The 19,884-nt window shown below is 40.5% G+C and overlaps 1 protein-coding gene across 2 annotated transcripts in view; it reads right to left on the bottom strand.

The window, feature by feature from the left end:
- Positions 1–19,884, bottom strand: part of CSMD1 (CUB and Sushi multiple domains 1) — a 2,016,427-nt gene that overhangs the window by 992,025 nt on the left and 1,004,518 nt on the right. For both annotated transcript variants that reach the window (XM_045056760.1, XM_045056761.1), the window contains one exon: positions 12,951–13,158. In XM_045056760.1, coding sequence (XP_044912695.1) covers positions 12,951–13,158 — 208 coding nt within the window. The remainder of the gene's footprint in view (positions 1–12,950; positions 13,159–19,884) is intronic.

The following is a 19,884-nucleotide window of genomic DNA, read 5'->3' on the forward strand; positions in this document are numbered from 1 at the left end:
GTTGAACCACCATGTACTCTTTCCATCATTCCTGGGAAGTGCCTTCTTCCCCTTTGAAGCCTCAGAGCCCTACCCCCTTCTCCGTAGCCCAGAAGGACACATGTGCCTGATTTTGCCTGACTTTGGAACCTCTGATGTTTTGTTACATATGTAATGAGATAAGATGTTGTCCTGTTAATCTGTCTCGTGTCAATTTAATTCTTAGACCCACCAGAAGAATCTTGAAGGGCAGAGAAAAATTATTCCTCTCCAACACATTTCTTCACAAAACTAATCTATACTGTCAGGAAACGTGTACCAGGTAAATATCAGAGTTCTTACCAAGACTTTCTGAGTGTGGAGCGTTTTCCCTGGGTCTGTCTGGCCACCAAATACTTTTGATTTTCCAATTTATCATGCTTTCCTGCTTCATACATTCCAAATCCTTCTGCATTAACCAGATTTTGTCTTTTTCTTTTTACTAACTCTGGCCTAAGAGTTTCCTTTGTTATATTCTTACTTCAGGTTACGGCAGAACCCCACCCTGGCTCTTTGCTATTTCCTGTGGTTCTGCTTCTTTCCCTACTTCCTTATAGGAGGAACCCACTCTTCGATCCAGGATCACACGGCTGGGAGCGATAAGGTGAAATGAACAGGGTCCCTCAGGTCATTTGGGACCCACTGCCTTAGAAAGTCTCCCAAGAGCATTTCTGTTTTTTTTTTTTAAACATTTATTTATTTTTGAGACAGAGAGAGACAGAGCATGAATGGGGGAAGGGCAGAGAGAGAGGGAGACACAGAATCGGAAGCAGGCTCCAGGCTCTGAGCCATCAGCCCAGAGCCTGACGCGGGGCTCGAACTCACAGACCGCGAGATCGTGACCTGAGCTGAAGTCGGACGCTCAACCGACTGAGCCACCCAGGCGCCCCAGAGCATTTCTGTTTTAAAACAGGCAGTACTCTGTGGTGGCAGGAGAACGAAGGGCAGGCAGAGGAAATGTAGCCAAGAGTAACTGCCCTCACTCTAGCTATGAGATAAAGCTTTTTACGTGTATCACCCACATCGTTCTAAAAGTTGAGTTTCCTCAAATGCTTCCAGAGTGCTGATGAAAATGGACAGCCTTGGACACACCCAGCCATCCCCAAACTTCATAGCCGTGAGTCCTGGACATTTGGATTGTTAACAAGTTCCTAGCTTAAGCTGAAAGTTGAAGAGCCCTGAACATCTATTTGCGAAGTCCAGCATCCTACTTTAGTGGCTACCAACAGCACCATTTCTTTGCTTTGTCTTTCTACTCTTATGACCACACAGTCTAATTCTGTGTGTCCTCCTCACAGACACTTGTAACTGTTTATTATCTTCCCTTTCCTCTTTTCCAATCCATCCAACATGCCAAAATCATCTTCAGCTTCCTGAAGCACTATTCTCTTTACATCAGTAGATATCAGGAACACAATGAACATTTTATCATGAAAAAATAGAGCTTGCCATCAAAAATTATGGCATTTTGTTCCATCAAAGACAATAGATTGCTCTCTCTCATACCACTTGAATATTTCTCGTGCTTCTCCACATCTGTACTTTTTATGTTATACACCCCGTGCTTACAATACCCATACACATTTTCTATCCAGACCCTTTCTACTCCCAGGGCGCATGTCACATCCCAACTTTTCTGTGAAATATTCTTTGATGACCTCACTCGGGAATTACTTCTCTCTCCTCAAGCTCTGGTAGCGTCTCGTTAGTCTCTTGCTCATTTGTCATTTTTCATACACAGCATCATGATCACTAATGGATACAGTCTATCAGGCATCTCTACACTGGGTACATCGACAGATCCTGACCTATCTTTTAACCTTCGCCCAGCAAGATGGGCATTATTAACCTCATTTTATAGACAGGAAACAAAAACTGGGAGTCTGAATAACTAAGCCAAATCGCCCAGCTCCGAGGGGAAGGGCACAATGGTTAACCTATCATCTCTTTTCATCCAAGGCCAGCTCCCTTTTGACAAGAACAGCTCAGCTGTTGAGGATTACTAGGGCTTTCCTGGCAGCACAGAAGAGAAGACTTTGTAGACAGAGAAAATGCATTGGAGCCATGGGAGAAGAAACAGCAGGCTGGAATCGAGACAGTCTCAGCTTAAAGTACACAATGGAAAGTAAATACTAAGAGGGCTAAGGTCAGACCAGTGTCTGCACCACATTGAGAGGGACAGCCCCGTACAGACCCCTATTCCCACATGTTAATCTATTTTCTGTCAAAAAGAGGCTTCGTTGTCAAATAAGTTTGGTGACTGCGATGTCCTCTACCTGACCTTTGAGTCACACCAGCCAGTAAGATATCAAAAGCAGAAATCTAAGAAATCATTATCTTGAGGAGTGAGCCACACCCACACTGCACGTTCACTGAACTATTATTCACAACAGGCAAGACAACGTACGTGTGCCTCAACGGATGAGTGGATAAAGCTAATGTGGTGTATATGTGCAATGGAATATCATCCAGCCTTAAAAGAGAAGGAAATCCTGCCATTTGCAACAGTAGGGATGGACCCCGAGGGCATTATACTAAGAAAAACGGCAGGCAGAGAAAGACGAACACTGGATGGTATTTCACATATCACTTAGATGTGAAATCTACACTAGGGAAAAAAAAAAGGTGAACGCATAAAATCAGGGATAGAATAGTAGTTTCTGGGGTTTGGGGGAAATGGGAAGATGTTGGCCAAAGGGCACCGAATTTCAGTTATAAGATGAGTAAGTTCTGAGGATGTGGTGTACAATAAGGTATAGTCTACAGCTGAAATTTAACTAGATAGGACTCAACTCACTGTCAAATATGTTTCATCCACAAACACTCTAGAACCTCACTGCTCATCTGGTCCACCAAATGGTGGCCTCCCTATCACCTGGAAGTTTGTTACAAATGAATCTCACTACCCCAACTCTACTGAATCAGAATCTGCATTTTAAGAAGATTCCAGGTGATTCCTGCACACATAAAAATTTGAGAAGCACTAGACAAGCACATATCACAACTTCTAGCACATGCTATGTACTCAAACAGTATTTGCTAAATAGGTTCATCCATGCTTTAGTATAAATTCTACTGATCCTCCCCCCCCCTTTTTTTTTTTACTAAGTTGTATATCATTAATAATATAATGATCTGGACCCATATAGCATGTGGATTTCCAAGAAAGTGAATGGTGTATACAGTGATATCCCTGAATATTAAAAATGATTTACTACGGTCAAACACATTGCCAAAAACAAAGCGAGCTCTGCAACTTGGTTCTAACTTTTCTTGTAAAGCAATTTTATGACTGTAGTTTTTATTATCAGAGGGATTTGTCTGATAAGACACGTTTTAAAAGTCCAGCATAGAAGAGTGATTTTCTAATTTCAAGCATTTCAAACTTATTTAATGAAAATAGCCTTTTGACTGAAGAGCTAGTTAGAAACTAAATTGTGGGTTTTTTTTTCCTTAAATCAAGATTTTCACTTTAAAAGCTTGTTGTTGGGTTCTAAGGTAGAAATCTGAACTTGTGACGGGACCATTTCTTAGAGTCACAAGCATGCGGCTCGTTAAAGAAATCGCTGCGTGTGGGAGGCATTGTGCTGAGGGCTTTACAAACCTTCCCTCATTTGCTCCATTTAACAAGCCTCCGAGGGCCTGTCGTGATCATTTCCATCTTACAGACGGGGATCCGCAACTTGCAGAGAGCAAATCTGCTCTAGGTCATGGGGCTCACCAAGTTGCCCATCCAAAACCAGAGCCCAAGTCTGATTGACACGGAGAGCTGAATCCACAGTCTTGCCTTGGCAACCTTGCTGTCCTGCCTGCTTCCAGGAAGAAAAGGAGGAATAAAAGGGGATATTCCCCCCACGCCCCCAGCTTCCCAGTACGGCACAAGTAGCTCTGATAACAGACAGAAGACTTAGCTTCTCTCTTCACCAACCAATGGTGCATGTAGGGCAGGCACTTCGTATTTTAGGATGCGGCTTTCTCTTCCACACAATAAAGTGATGGTGTTTGATTTCTCATGTTCCACCTATACTAAAATTCACCTTGCATGAGAATCAAAACCTCCAAGATGTAGATGTTTATTAAGAAATGACACTGTAATTCCCTCAAGGGTTCCAAATCAGAATAACTTAGGTGCTTTTATTTATGAAAGTCAAAAGACGGGAAATGTTAATGCTCCCAGCCCTTGTTCATTTAAAGGGCTTATCAAGCTTGCATGGCATCGTGTACCGGTAGGATGAATCCGAAGTGTTGGATTGCACAAAATTACCTTATTCTCCGAACCAGTCCTCCATGAAATTATACAGACTTTATTTTAAGAAGAAAGAGAAAAATTCGATATTCAGACTTGTGAGAGAAACTTTAAATGAAGATCTCAACATATATAATTGGAACACCATGAGGTACAAATTGAGTGACCTGGGGAATAAATGAAAGTCTGCAATGATTATTTGAGGATAAGTAAAATAGAACTCTCTATGAAAGGCAGTGTGTTTTCAAAAGGCAAGTTTATTTAAAAATGTTAATTTAATTGTACTTCTTTCATTCCCTGGACAAAAGACCACATACAAAAGGACAGACCTGTGACTATAAAAAACATGCATTTTGCAAAATGAATTCAAATCTCTAAGGGGGAAAGTTTTCCCCATTGTCTCCAACATAAATAAGTTATACGAAGTGTTTTTCTCTTTTTTTTTAATATGAAATTCATTGTCAAATTGGTTTCCATACAACACCCAGTGCTCCTCCCAACAGGTGCCCTCCTCGATGCCCATCACCCACCCTCCCCTCCCTCCCACCCTCCATCAACCCTCAGTTTATTCTCAGTTTTTAGAGTCTCTTATGGTTTGCCTCCCTCCCTCTCTTTTTTTTTTCCTTCCCCTCCCCCACGGTCTTCTGTTAAGTTTCTTAGGATCCACATAAGAGTGATAACATATGGTATCTGTCTTTCTCTGTATGATTTATTTCACTAAGCATCACACTCTCCAGTTCCATCCACGTTGGCAATGTATTTTCCAATAAACTGAGGTCAAGCCGTGGGGGTGTCTCATGACAAGAGCAATATTGCGACAAAGTTGTGCTTTCTGCGGTGTGGGATCTGCCCTGATCGTGACACAGAAACATGGCTCTGGAACTGTCCCCGGGATACTTATCTATCTTTCCAGTGGTTCCCATCATCAGGAAGCAGATATGGTTTATTTTTCTCTCTTCTGTTATTTCTTGGTCTGGTCATCATGCATGCAGTCATAGGAGAAAATATTGCCCTTTCTCCATGGCTACCACATAAGTTTACCATAAGTAAACTATATCGATTTTCTACACTGCAAATATTTATTAACTAGAATAGGTCATGTTTTAACTTCCTCAATCGTGTACATCTGAAATTTTGGAGGTTGATTCCAGCCGAAATGAAAGTTACCCTAAGATGAACTACTCGGGTGGTATTTCAGACATTTGTGAGCCAACAGCCAAGTCAGACTTAATTCGTGCAAGGAAGTGGCACAGTGGCCCCTGTGGATGAGCCCTGCACACCGGGGAGGAGAGAGCACGGCGGGAAGCCCCTCCCCTCCAGTGCACCTGCCTGGGACTAAACTGGGTACACACACACACAAGCTCAAAGACTGAGAATAAGGCGGAAGCTTCCTGCTGGCCCAGTAGAGCCCTCCTGCTTGTCTTCTCTAGGTGAATTCCAGCATGAAAGGCCCCTCAGTGCCAGCAGAGGGTGCATCTGGGGAAAATGGGAGGGAGTAAGTGCCTTAAAAAATTACCCCGTTTGGAACCTTTGCAAACACAGCCTGCCTGCTTCTCTCCGCCTGTAGGAGAGCAACATCACTTCCAGAGGCTCCTTTACTGCGTCCCAGGGCCGCTGGCGACCAATGCGAGAGGCGGGCGGAGAGCGCGAACTGGTTTTACTGTAATTATACTATGTGCAAACGGCTTTTACCATAATCATACTATGGTTGTAGAAGATGTTAACATTAGAGGGAGGTGGGTTCAGGATATACAACAACTCTCCAAGGAAGCTCGGCAAATTCTCTGCAAAATGATTTCAAGATGGTGGGGGGAGGGATTCCCTAACCTTCTCAGAAAAAATAAATATCGTTTGGATGACACAGGCAAAAGAATGTCATATTTCAAGGCAGAAATTCTCCCTTCGCTACAATTAGCTGTTATCAAATAAATTTTCCTTTATTTCTCTTTGGAGTTTTGTGGTGGAGGTAACAACAGGTTTGAGATGATCTAAGCTGGCCATTGTTTCCCCCATCTCCCTACAATTTAAATGAGCCCAAGTTGTATCAAGAAGCCTCAGTATTTACACTGTTAGGCCAAAACTTTATGATAACTTCAGACCGGTCACATATGTCCCATCTTAGAATCCTTATAGTATCCAAGATTGCATTTGTACCCAAAAGTATACATAACAGATGTGTATCTGTTATTACCTCGCTATATAGTTAACAACACACAAAAAAGGAAAGTTGAGAAGCATATTTCATGATGACAACAGCACAAAGTAACAGGGGTGACTGGACTTGACATGGCCTCACGTCTTCCTTGGGGTCTGCTGAGATGGGCTGGTGTTGAAGCACCAGCATACTGCATTTATTCTCCTGGTTTAAAGCCAATCAAGAAATACCATCTTGACGCATTTAAATATGGCTGGAAATACGGCTGAGGCCGGTCTCTGTTTTCATCCCCACTCTGCTATCTGGTAGCTGTGTGGGAAGAGACTGAACTCCACTGGGTTTAGTTTTCCTCATCTCTAAAATGGGGACAGTAGCATCTCCAAGAAGTGGCTGTTGTTTCCACTTGCCTGGTACATAGCCATCAATCAATGAATATTACCATTCAGTACAGTGTCTGTAAAGATACATTACTCGATTACAAAATATTACAATATTTTTATAAAAATATTTTAATTAAAATAGGGGTTCAGGAGTCAAACCGTAAGAGACTCTTAAATACAGAGAACAAACTGAGAGTTGATGGGGGTGGGGTAAATGGGTGATGGGAATTAAGGAGGATCCTTTTTGGGATGAGCACCGTCTGTTATTTGTAAGAGATGAATCACTGGCTCTACTCCTGAAGCCAAGACTACATTGTATGTTAACTAACTTGAGAATAAAATTTAAAAAAAGAAAAAGGGTTTAGGAAAAGGGCTAAAATAATATCATGTTAGTTATATCCTTAGACTTCTGGCCAGTTTGTAGAGGTTCAGAAAAAAATAGAAATTCATATGTGTGTGTGTACATATGTAAATATATACATGGAATATATATACACACACAAACACGTGTACATATATATATATACATATATATACAAACAATACACAGAAATTCACACATATCTCTACATATACATATGTGATATTTGTTTCTCGTTTATGTCATGCTTATTATGCTATGAAAGCATAAATTGGTTATGATTTAATAGCGAGATTATGCTTGGTTAATGGGAACAAAATAAAGTGCAGTTACAGAAGTCCACAAAAAATGCTGACGTGCATCTATTATAATAGCTTTGTGGACTATGATTCCTGAATTTAAATTTAAAATGGAAAACATGATAGAAAGAAACCCCAGTTATTTTGACTGGGGGTAAAGGGACATTGCTATATAGTCTCCATGCTCCTGAATAATGCCATTGCCTTTCCAGAGTTACGTGACCGGACCGACTTGTTGACATGAGGGAAGTCAAGGTCATGGAAACAAAGAGAGACGACGCAAAACAGTCACAGGCTGGAGGAGGTAAAAGAAGCCTAGCTCACTGCCTGGTGGCTCCCGGAGCAGAACAATCACACCAGCAGGACAGCCGGAAAAATTCGCATCAGTCTGTACATTAGTTAGTTGCCTGGTGGCGGTATGACTTTCTTGGTTTCCATAATTATACTATGGTTGTATAAGACGTGAACATTGGAGGGAGGTGGGTTCAGGATACACAGCACCTCTCCGAGCTAGCTCTGCAAATTCTCTATAAAATAATTTCAAGATGAACAGTTAAATAAAATAAGGGGAGAGGGGAGCGTCCTTCCTTTTCTTCTACCTTGGGCAGGGGAGTGGAAGAGTTCATTCCAGGGAGTTCGTCACTCTGGGTAAGCCTCTATAATCCTTCCTCATCAGAAATTAAATAAGCAGCAAGTCACATCTCAATTAAGTGACAAGCTGGATAAACATCGCAGGTGTTAATTGACCCTTCAAGGCTTCTTTGAAGCTCACTCAGCTTCTCCAGTTTCTTTGAAGTTGTGTGTTGGCTTTAGCAAGGCCCTGATTAGGTTGGTTTAATAGCGAGATTATGCTTGGTTAATGGGAACAAAATAAAGTGCAGTTCCAAAACTTCTTTCGGTCCCCTCAAGTGTCGCCTTGTACAATGCAGAGAGACAAAGTGGTGGAGTTATACTGGTTAGTGAATAACTGAAACCTTAAGAAATCATAAAGTAACAGATGTTCTACTGGTAGAATGAGGCAGGTCGAATCCAAAGCAGCCCAGAATCATTCTCGCCTTTGTTATCAGTGACATTTTCCAGGGGAGGAGACCGTACAAACTGTTGCACCTGTAGGACTTAAGTGGGCTGCCGTCTATAGGACATTGTAAGCGTTACAGTGATAATCGCTTCTCGGACTTTTGGCTAAGATCAAGTGAAACATTACAGTGAATGAACGTCTATTAAATTGGTTGGTGTGGGATTCCCATACACCTGAACACATGTGCAACGGACGCAAATATGTGCTTCAGTGAAGACAGGGATGTGTTCAGTGAGGCAAAACTGAAGGATGCTTGGCGTGAGGTGTGGTCATACGGAGGGCAGGCTGTGTGTGCAGTGCAAAGCCTTGAATGGCACAGTAAGGCATTTGGGGTTGTTTTGGATGGCCTGAGCCTCAGTCATTGAAGACTTTCGAGGAATTGATGCATTTACGTGTGTTTGGGGATGCTTTTTAAGTGCATTTCCTGTTCTTTGTTTCCTTTCCTTCTCTACCCTACTCACAGGCTACCTGTCCCAGAAGGTGACGCATAAATTATTCTGATAGGATGCATGTTTGAAAGATCGTAAATGCTCCATTAGTTGTTTCCTGTCGAGACTATCTGTTCCTCCTCCCTTTAACCACCAAGTCTTAATTTAGACACCACAGTAGGTTAACTCTGAAATAAAATCAATTTTCTTTCTCCTTGATATTTCCTGGGTTATGAGCTATAGGCTAGACGGTCAAATCAGTTCAGAAATAAAGAAAAGTTGACTAGCTTCACCGCTAACCATGTTTTGAATTGCAAGAAAAATCATAATTACCAGAGCATGGGGCAAAGAGAATTAGAAATGGCAGCTCTCTGCTACAGTAGGGTATTGATAAGAAGCTAGCCTGTAGAAAATTAGAAGCTGACTAGTAAAAAAAAAAAAAAAAAAAAAAAGTCAGGCTTATCTAATGTATATAGAGTGGATTCGGTTTAGATGACGAACCCCTCCACATTTAATGTATGGATAATTTTGGCACATTACATCATTCACCACATTTAGACTGTTCCGCTGTAGCCATGGTAACCCTTGCATAAAACATAGCTGAGTTGGTAATTTCACTCCAAATTCAATGAAAATAAAGCTAATCCTATTATTGTTCTTAACAATTTTCCAAGTAGCTTCTCCTGAGAGTGCCCTTGCTTGTATTTTCAGTATTGAAAAATGGATTATTGGAAAATTATATGTGCTTGTGCACTCCACACTCAGACTTGCACGCTGACCGACTGTCACTGCTCCGTAGCCTTGTGCTTGAGGGGGGGCACCAGCCACCTGCGCTCTACTTAGGGTCTTCCTTGAAGTACAGGGATGCTAAATCTTTTAAACATACCGATTTGAACCATTAAACATTTCAGAGACTGTCAGTCTAAAATGATAGTAAAACAATAGTCTTTTTGAGATAAGCCATAGTATGCATTTGTCCAGATCTTAAAAACGGACTTCCAGTGATTCTGTTTTGTATTACAAATGTGCCCGTGCATGTCCCCATAGTGACTTAGGAAAGCCACCTATTCCGTGATAGCCTCCACGGAAGAGAGATGTGGGTCCCGTGTAAAAGTGCCACGGCCAGGTCAAGACAGTTCTTCTGGAGTTATGAGAAACGTGAGGTGTCACCCCAAAAAGCTCTCTCCGCTCCGACTCTCTATCGAAGCAGCGCGTGTGTAAACTCGCCTCTCAGGTGGTTACTCTCTGTGGTAGTAACCTGTTCGAGGCTTTACCGTGAAATCTACGAGGAGACATGAGTTCCCGACAGAGCATTAAGTCTACACCTGGCTGGACTGTCCTGTTGCAGGGATTGGGGTGGAGTGAGAAGGAAATGTAATTCCGAGTCAGAGGCCTTGAGCCTGAGTTCCAGTGCTGCCCTGTGGTCTGTGATCTCTGCTCCCAGCTTCTTCATCAACAAAAGTTAGAGGATACTAACAAGAACCCCCCAGGGCTTTTGTGCCAAGAGGACACTACAGATTGTCATAAGAACACAATATGAACACAACTCTGTCTATCAGTAGCCATCGAGAGAAAGAGCGTGTTGAGTCCAACCAGATACCCCATTTGCCAGACTGGAAGGAACACAAACAGGGTCAAAGTTCCCACCAAGAACTTTCCCAACAACTGCCCAGTTTTTGTTTTTTGTTTTTCCGATGTGTTCACAGGTCATGAATCTTGGTGCCCTGGCAGATACCTAGATATATTTCAGAGCTGGAAAGTGTCCTCTAGCCTGAATCCACACACCAAGAAGACGGGCCACTGTCCTGGCCGCCATGCCAGCTCTCTCTCCGACAAACATTAGGAACTGTTGCTCTCAGGCCTCACAGGGGCCCATGGACCCATCCTCAGCACTTTTCTGAGTCCAATACTGAAGTTGTTGCGGACAAGTAGCAGGGGATCACGAAGACAGAGATTAGTCAGAAAGGAGGGGGATGTGAGAGAAATCGACAGGGATAAGCCAAGAAGAAACAGGCAACAACTCAGACAACATTCTTTAGCTCCCGCCTGCCATCTTTAATTAAAATGAATGAAATGAATGAGCTCGTGCCTCTCAGTGGGAAGTCACAATGTGCTCATAAGAGCCACAAGCTCTTCTGGAGACTTGTGTCTCGTTCTGATTTCACATGCCCTATTTTTATTTCAGACCTTGACACGGACATCTGCACCTCCACGTTTCCTCTCTTACATAAACTAAGTCTGTCTGGCAGAAGCTGTCCGGACCATGGGTTCTAAAATCATGGTCAAAGATGTCTCTCTTTTTTCTCTCTTTCCCAACCTGACATCTTAGGAGCAAGGTAGTCGGTCGGTGCCCACGATCTGCAGAATCTCTCATAAACAAGGCCTTTACCATAAATCATATAGTTTCTGAGAGACACTCACCATGTATTTCATATTGCAATGAATTTCTGAAAACCAGAACGATGTAATTTTAAAGCTAAAAATGTTACATCCCTGACTCTCTTTTAGTGATTGACAGAGAATATGAACTCAATAGATAGGTAATGCATATCCAGTATACTAGATATCCAGTAGCTTCCCTACTTACATAAACTGTTATGTGACTTGTCCAAGGTCACAAGGATATTTTTGGCAGAACATGGAACAGAACCCAGGACACCCAGCGTTATGTTCACAAGGTATTTCCACTAAGTCTGATGGAACACAGAGGGAGACAGGTACTATCAACCAATTCTTGAATGTCTCAGGTTGTATCACACGAAATCAACAAATGGGTAAACCCACTCATCTCAAAGTCTTGTTTCAGATGAATCAAATATAAAGCAAAGGCCAGAGAGGCAACGGTTATTTTTCTCTTAATTGAGGTAACATTTAATATAATCACAGCGTAACTAACGTAAGGAAATAATTCACCCATTAATATAAACCCTCTGCTTTGAATTTTGAGCCTTAGAAAAAAATAAATTTCAATTTAAATAACTGGTTTAAGACAGATGATCTAATTTGATGTCATGTTTCAGGGTTGATATTTTTATCCTTTAGTCTTTACACGGAAATGCAAACTTGAACCCATAGAAATATTCCCACTCACTTCATATTCTCTACCAATGTATAAATGGCCAACATCTCCTCTGACTTACACCCTAATTTGAATGTGTGTGTGTGTGTGTGTGTGTGTCTGTGTGTGTATTCAAGTTAGCTTATCATCCAAGATCTGAAATAGAGTACTGATAGGGTTTTTAAAATACTAAGAAATGAAATAAAACAAAAACCAGTACAACTCACGACAAATGACTTAATTTGAGGCATAAAAGGCATAAAGACTTCAAACATCTATTCTTTGGATTCTCCCTCTTCAACTGCACTTATGGACACAACTAAAGCTGCTCTCACCAGCAATACCAAGACCTAGATTGATTCGCTGTAATTGATTAGACCCAGTTTCCTTCTGTCTCCACTAGCATACATGCCAGAGAAGTGATCCTCAGTTGATTAATTTCATATGTATGTTGCATTAGTATTTATGGTTTGCCTGTGACCCTTCATAGTTGCAACATCGTCAGGAAGGAAAAGAAATACGCAGTCATATATCTGCAGCACAGTAGATAAATGGTTGGTAACATGACATTTTAAAATGTCCATCGTCTAAAAATATCTGTTTACATTGAATCAGCTCCGGAACAAATCCAAAACTAACTTAGCTCGCCTGGTTACCATCATCTCTGTTGCTTTGTAAGAGTCGAGAATGAGGGCATGTGATGTTCCAGTGCCCACGTGCACCTAACTTTCCCGGCTCCAAATACCGACGCAAAGACATCTTGGAAACTTTGAGATCAGTCACAATATAGAGGGCTTTGTTAGCAGTCAAAATAGCAAAGCAAAGAAAGAACACTCATGTTTGCCAATGAATGTCCAAGGAGAACCATATTACAAAGCCTATTGTTGTATCTGGGGTAAACACATTTTTTTTTCCCCCAGGACTTACCATATGGACGGCGCTTCTGTTCCACTGATCTCCAAGAAGTCGTACCCTTCTTCTAGTTGAAAGTCGGTGAAGACCAAGGCAATGGTGTCCCCAGGCTCAGCGAGGATGGTCCAGGTACAGTCAGCATTGTTCCCGTATTCTGAGGGGAAGTGTGGGCTGGAAATGTGGCTGCTGGTTCCCCGCAGGGTCCCTCCACAGGCTCCCTCAGCTGGCAGGAGCAGAAACAAATGGGAATCATATTTCAAGACCACTTCATACACAAGTTCATCTACAAAGTATCCATAGTGATCGGTGACAAATATTTTCCGAACCCAAAATTGATAGTCTCAACATGACAAAGGGTTTCTTCTGATTTATTAATTTAGTTTTGTGGAAAAGCTTACAAAAGTCTAAACGATTACCCCGCATTATTAACTGACTTTCCATCGCGGAAGAGTGAAGTCTTGACTTTTCTAATATCTGCAGTGTGTCGTTGCCATATACCTCACATTCACAGACGGCTTCACAAAAATGTACCAAAACTTTCTCTGAGATTTAAAAGTATGTAGCCATGTTTTATCAATTCAGTGATACCTGGCTTTGAAAATACAGTGATCCTGAAAGTAGTCATCACCCTAATTGTTTTTCTACAGACTCTGGAATGTCTATTTGGTTTTGAATTTCAGGTAAGTTCTGGACTAATATGATGATAGAGACAGCAATTCATAAAAACTTTGTGAGTAGGAAACAGATGCATGAAAACTTAAAGTGGAATAACTTGGAAAGTAGCAATTAAAATGGTCAGTGATGACAAAATGCCTGTAAGATATAATATAAATTTGCATTAAAATATTAATTTGAGGGGAATCCATCTTATCAAGTTTTCCTTAGAGTAAAACATACATGTTATTGAACTCAGAGCATTGCTTACAAAATGTTATGTACATAGTAAACTGTAACACAGGTAAATAAATATTTATAAGATACTTATGCTAAGACATGTCTGGGAGTGTCCTTTTTTTCTTTCCTTTCCTCTTTCCTTTTGACCTATCAGATAGTTTCTACACAAAGAGCATATTTAATATTTATGGGTGTTGATGCTCTCATATAACTGATAAATGAAGTCAGCCTGTCACCAAGATGGGGACATATGCTTTTAGCAGCTTGTGTGCCTGGATAAGATCATGTAGAGCAGATATTTTCATTGGCTACTGATGAAACAACTGTATATGTAAATGTAGTATACACTTGCATATACTCACACCTCTGTAGTAACAATTGTTTTTCATGTATGAACATGGCATACATACATGCATGATCAACACACACAGCATAATGCTATTTAATACACTGACCTTATTTCTCTAATCTTATCATATGCTGTGAAAGTTATCTCAGTATAATGCAAAAAAAAAAAAAAGAATTACAGCACTCTTATATAAAAAAATGTCATAAATGAGTGGACTTAGAAGTTACCAAATCCATTTCTGTCAGTTAAGCAACTGACTTTTGACTTCGGCTCAGGTCATTACCTCAAGGTTCATGAGATCGAGCCCCACATTGGGTTCTGCACTGACAGGGCAGAGACTGCTTGGGATTCTCTCTCTCCCTCTCTCCCCGCCCCTCCCTGCCTCACACACGCGCTCTATCAAAATAAATAAACATTTAAAAACATATAAATAAATAAATAAGACTTTGAAATAGGTGTATTTGTGTGTATCACACTAGGGGTAAGAGTGAATGGGACGAGAAGCACACTGGTCGGTTCTGGGAAAGCAAGGCGGCAACCTTGGCCAAGCAGGTGACATTGCACCTGTTGAGAGTACACACCGGCAGGCACCTGCCAGAAGCAAAGGGCGTCAGTGGTGGCTCTACAGCAGAGCCCCGGAGCCCCGCTCTGTGCCTTTATCTCTCTAGCTGTGTGACCAGTGGAAAGTCTGAAGACCTGTAGAAAGTGCCAAAGAAGCCGGGGTGACAGGGTCGCTCCAGAGACTCCAGGAAGTAGATATACATGAACTGCAGTGGGGATATTTTCACATTTAACGGCGCACAGAGCTGTGTTGGTGCCTACCAGCGGACAGAAGCTCAGATCACATGCCCTTCCCTCTCAGCAATACCTCCCTTTTCCCTTTAACACGAGAGCCGTTGAGCTGAATAACCGGCATTGTCACCTTTTACGTCTCAGTTCTGATGCAATGAGCCTAACAGTTTAGACACTAGGACTTCAAGTGACCAGGACTTCAGGTGAGGACTTGAGCACAGCATGGAGGGCGAGACGCCAAGGGGCGGGGGAGTGAGGACATGCTCGCTAATTCCAAAGAGGACCAGAGGCCGCATTACAGGAGCGGACGAGGGCTACAATTCTATGGTAACTCTGTTGGAAATAGGAGTAGATGATAGAATAAAGACAAGAAGAGAAAACAGAAACGAAGAGAATGGAGAAAGAAACTGGCAGAGAGAAACAAGAATACATTTCTCCCAAACCTGCAATCACCATTGTGTTTTCTCTGAAATTTTAATGCCCAGAGAACATTTTAAAATGGATTACGGTTAAAATTATGTCAGGCTAAATATATATGGGATATATTATGATTTCTTAATGGGGCATTTCACATAAAATATTGCAGAATGCCATTTAGATAATCTATTTGAAATCTTTGAGAATTAAGCACATGAAACAAAAAACACCTTATGTCACTCACTGGATAACACACTTAAACCACAGAAAACTCTCTTTAGTAGAGAGTGTGGTAAAAACATTTCTGCATATTTGTTTGTGTGGGGGGAGGGTATAGAAAAGGAGTTTCAATGGTGCTTCAAATATTTCTCCAATAGAACATTTTAACTATTTTCTTTGCCATTTTTGTGAGAGAATTTTTTTCTAAATTGTAACATCTTGCACAACCGAACACATAATGGTATTTGAGGAAGGGTAACATAACTATCATTTTAGAGTAGCCAATGTTTTTAAAAATAAATCCAAGTTTTGCTTTTAGATTTACAAAAATCTATCAGCAGAGTAATTACACATATAGGTAAAACAACTGAGCAAACATTTTCCAAAGCACCTTCGGCCTTGGAAAAAATGTATTTAATTTTAATTAATTTTGGGAATCCTATTAGTTGTGAACTTTGAGTTTTGCTGCAAAAGATATTAAGCTACCTTTCTCTAAAATGTCACTTTATGATAAAGACTTTGCTAAGTAGAAATGGAAGCCTCATTCCTCATAGTGTAGGTGTTATGAGGACCCAAATACACAGGGGGATTCAGTAAATGATAAGACGAGCCTCATCCGTGATGGGAGGAGAGTGTATTAACAAAGTGACTGGGAAAAAAAAGAAACTTGAAAAAAATCATTTAGAAACAGCCTAATAGAAAATACGTATGAATGACATCAATTAAAAGGAAAGTATAAAATAATGGGTCAATTAGCAGAATAAATATACTGTATTATGCCAAATAATGTATTACCTCAACTAAAAGAAATTATGTGACTGAAGCAAAAGAAACATTACCATAAACAAACCTACGTATATAAAAACATTATTTTCAAAATAGACATATAAAAATAATCCAAAATAAAAAACAAGATAATGAGGCAAATTTGCAACATAGCAAAGGGATGTCTTCTATACTTATTTGATTCACATTAAGAATAATACACAAAGAGGGGCGCCTGGCTCGCTTCGCTGGTTGAGCATCTGACTTCAGCTCAGGTCATGATCTCATAGTTTGTGGGTTCAAGCCCCACATCAGGTTCACTGCATCAGCACAGAACTGCTTCAGGTTCTCTGACTCTCTCTCTCTCTCTCTCTCCCTCAAATATAAATAAACATTGAAAAACATTAAAAAAAAAGAACAATATACAAAGAGACTGATGGAGAAAAGGTCATCAGTGACAATTTAAACAAGAATTCCAGAAAGAAATTCGACACACAAGAAAAGGTTTAAACACTCTTGTTCTCACAATAAAATTAACACAAGGGTGAAACACTTGAAGTTTTAAGATGCATTTTTTACAAAAAGGAAAATAACTAAGGGTAAAATGGGTATTATTCTTTGCTTCTGATATCAATGTATATTGATATGAAATTTTGGACAATTGATAATATACATTAGGGATAATATATAGGATGTCCATATCTTTGGCAAGTTACTCAATTTGAGGTCTTAATATTTATTGAGTACATTTTAGGTGCTTGATATTCTGTACTAAGTCCCTTATCTGGACCATTTATTGAATCATTTCAAAATGTATGAGAAAATTATCGTTCCTATTTCATAGGTGTCAAAAGTGAGATTCTGGTTACTTATGAAAAACGTGCATCTGGAAAATGTTAAGACAGTCATGAAATATCAACATGATCAAGTAAGCGGCATTAACATTAATCGGTATATACATTATTGCAAAACACTAAAAGAGGTTTAACTGGTGCTTTGCAGAAATGCAAAACAAATTCCGCGGTATTAAGGTGTGTACTTATCAACACTTTAACATCACTTTCCTGCCTCACGTCCTCACTCCCTCACTTTGCTTTTTGAATCACCTCCCTGCAAACTTCTACCTAAGTCCGGATCTCAAAGTCTCTGTGCTCCTGGGACCTAGGCCAGGAAACTATAGATGTGAGGGTTTATTTCAGGTTCAACGTGATAGTCCACCTGTGCCCAGATATTTAGCTGGGACTTACTCTGGGTAGGTCTATAGGGGTGCTTTTGGAAGAGATTAACATTTGAATGTGCAGATACAGTAAAGCAGATAGCTCTACCCAATGTGGGTGGGCCTTGCCCTATTCCTTAAAGGCCAGAGTAGAACAAAAGGGCTGAGTAGAAAACAATATGCTCTCTGCCTGCCCGTCTTGGAGCTGAGACATTTATCCTCTCCTGCCTTCTTGCTTGGATTCTGGCTGGAACTCACTCACATCACTGGCTCTCCGGAAACTCCAGCTGGACTTAGTCTCTACAATGGGATCAGCACATTCCCCATAATAAATCTCTTTATGTTCCTCAGAATCTCACCATGAATCTCAAAATCACATACCATATTATATTTACTTTTGAAGCCCACATATATTATTAAAAAGTGCCCTAAAATCGTATCAAAGGAAATTGGACTTTCCTCGCGAAATTGCTGCTATCTTGGTGAAGCCTGAGGATGAAGAAGCGATTTTTCGATGGTCTTCCTGCTGTGCTAAGACAATGAGTTAGCTTGATGCGTCTTTACAGCATCATGAGGCAGACTCTATTGTCATTGTCACTCAATCCCTGCTTGTTGATTGGGTTTCACTGTCATTTCTAACAGTGAGAGTAATATAGCAATAGTAGCAGCAAAGACAGTTAAGAGTTTCAAAGACAAATTATCTCGACTGAATAGCTCCAAGAAACAGAGACAAAGCATCATATATTCCTGTCCTCATGTTTCATTACATCACCAATTTCCAAGGGAAAAAAATATGAAAATCTGAGATAGCTACCATTATAAAATATTCATTCATAATTCATTTTCAGGCATTTCCCCAGGAAATGTACATGGATAAAGATAATGCTTTTCTGGGAGTTGCCTGTATCTCATTATTAAAGGTATCTCCTATAATAAATAGTAACAAGGACAAAGCAATTTCCATTTTAAAATCATGATTAAGAGATAACACGGTGTCCTGGCTTCTCAACCTCACCATCGTTAGCATCTTGGGCCACATAATTCTTTGTTCTAACAGGATGCTCTGTGCATTGTAGGAAACTTTGTAACATCCTAGCCTGTGCCCACTACTTGCCAAAAATATCCCCAACTGTGTTGACGAAAGATGTCTGCAGACATTGCCAAATGTTCTTTGGGGGGCAAAATGGTCCCTTGTTGAGAACCATTTACTTAGATGAATTTAATTAGTTCTTTTTTTCTGGTTCTTTTTAGCGGTACTATATAGAGCTTTTAAACAGAAGAAATTGAAGCCGTATTAAAATGCTATGTAGTATTCTTTCCTTGAGTCAGAATTAATAATCAATGAGATATGTGACTTCCTTAAATGTGCTAAAATATAGGGAAAACATACATGGTGCTCTCCCTTAAATAATCTGTTTATATAAGATAATTTAAAACAGAGTAGCTGCCATAGAATTTGAAAATGGACTCATTTTTGATGTACATTGCACAGATTTTTCTCACAAAGAATAAGCCTCGGTAAATAAACTTAATTAGGAAAGAGCTACTCAATTTTCTAAACTAAGATCTTTTATGTCTAGAGAAACCTAAAAATCGTTAAGGGTATAAGAGATTTATTGTCCTTGTTTTAATGTATCTTTAACCCTAGGATTGTGATGGAAAGTATGTGTATGACAGATGTAACTTAAATTCTTTTATATGACCAGTCTGTAATTTCTGATGTGTGTTTTCACAAGGCAGGTTTCACCCTTTACATAAAAACTAGTAACAAGGCAAAAATAGCAATTAAACACTAATACTTTATCTCTATTTTATTCACAAACAAAATGCTAAAAACCAATGCTTTATTTGAAAATTACACGTAGGAGCCTCAAAACTAGAGATCACTGGCCAGGTTTAGAAAAAACGTACAGCCAGAGACCTTCGGAATCATCTCTTAATACCATTTACACGCATACACACACGCACAAACACACACATACATGCACACACGCAAGAGCCCTCAGAACTGACTTCTCTTCTTGCCTTCTTCATTTCTCTGTGTTTCATTCAAATCAGCCAGATGGATTTTTTTTTTTTTAATTTTACTTGAATCTTAAAATTTTCTGCTCAAAACTCTTACACTTCTGTCCCCACTCAGGGTAAAATCAACACTCTCTGTGATCTGACCCACAGCCCCTCCCAGTCCCCAGTGCCTGTCCTGCCCGCTCCGTGCCCCCCTCTCCCCACTACTCTTTCCTCACTCTGTTCTAACCACGCTGCCTCACCACATGCCAGGTGCGTGCGTTCCTGCCCCA

The sequence above is a fragment of the Felis catus genome, chromosome B1, assembly GCF_018350175.1.
Source record: "Felis catus isolate Fca126 chromosome B1, F.catus_Fca126_mat1.0, whole genome shotgun sequence".
NCBI classification, from domain to species: domain Eukaryota; kingdom Metazoa; phylum Chordata; class Mammalia; order Carnivora; family Felidae; genus Felis; species Felis catus.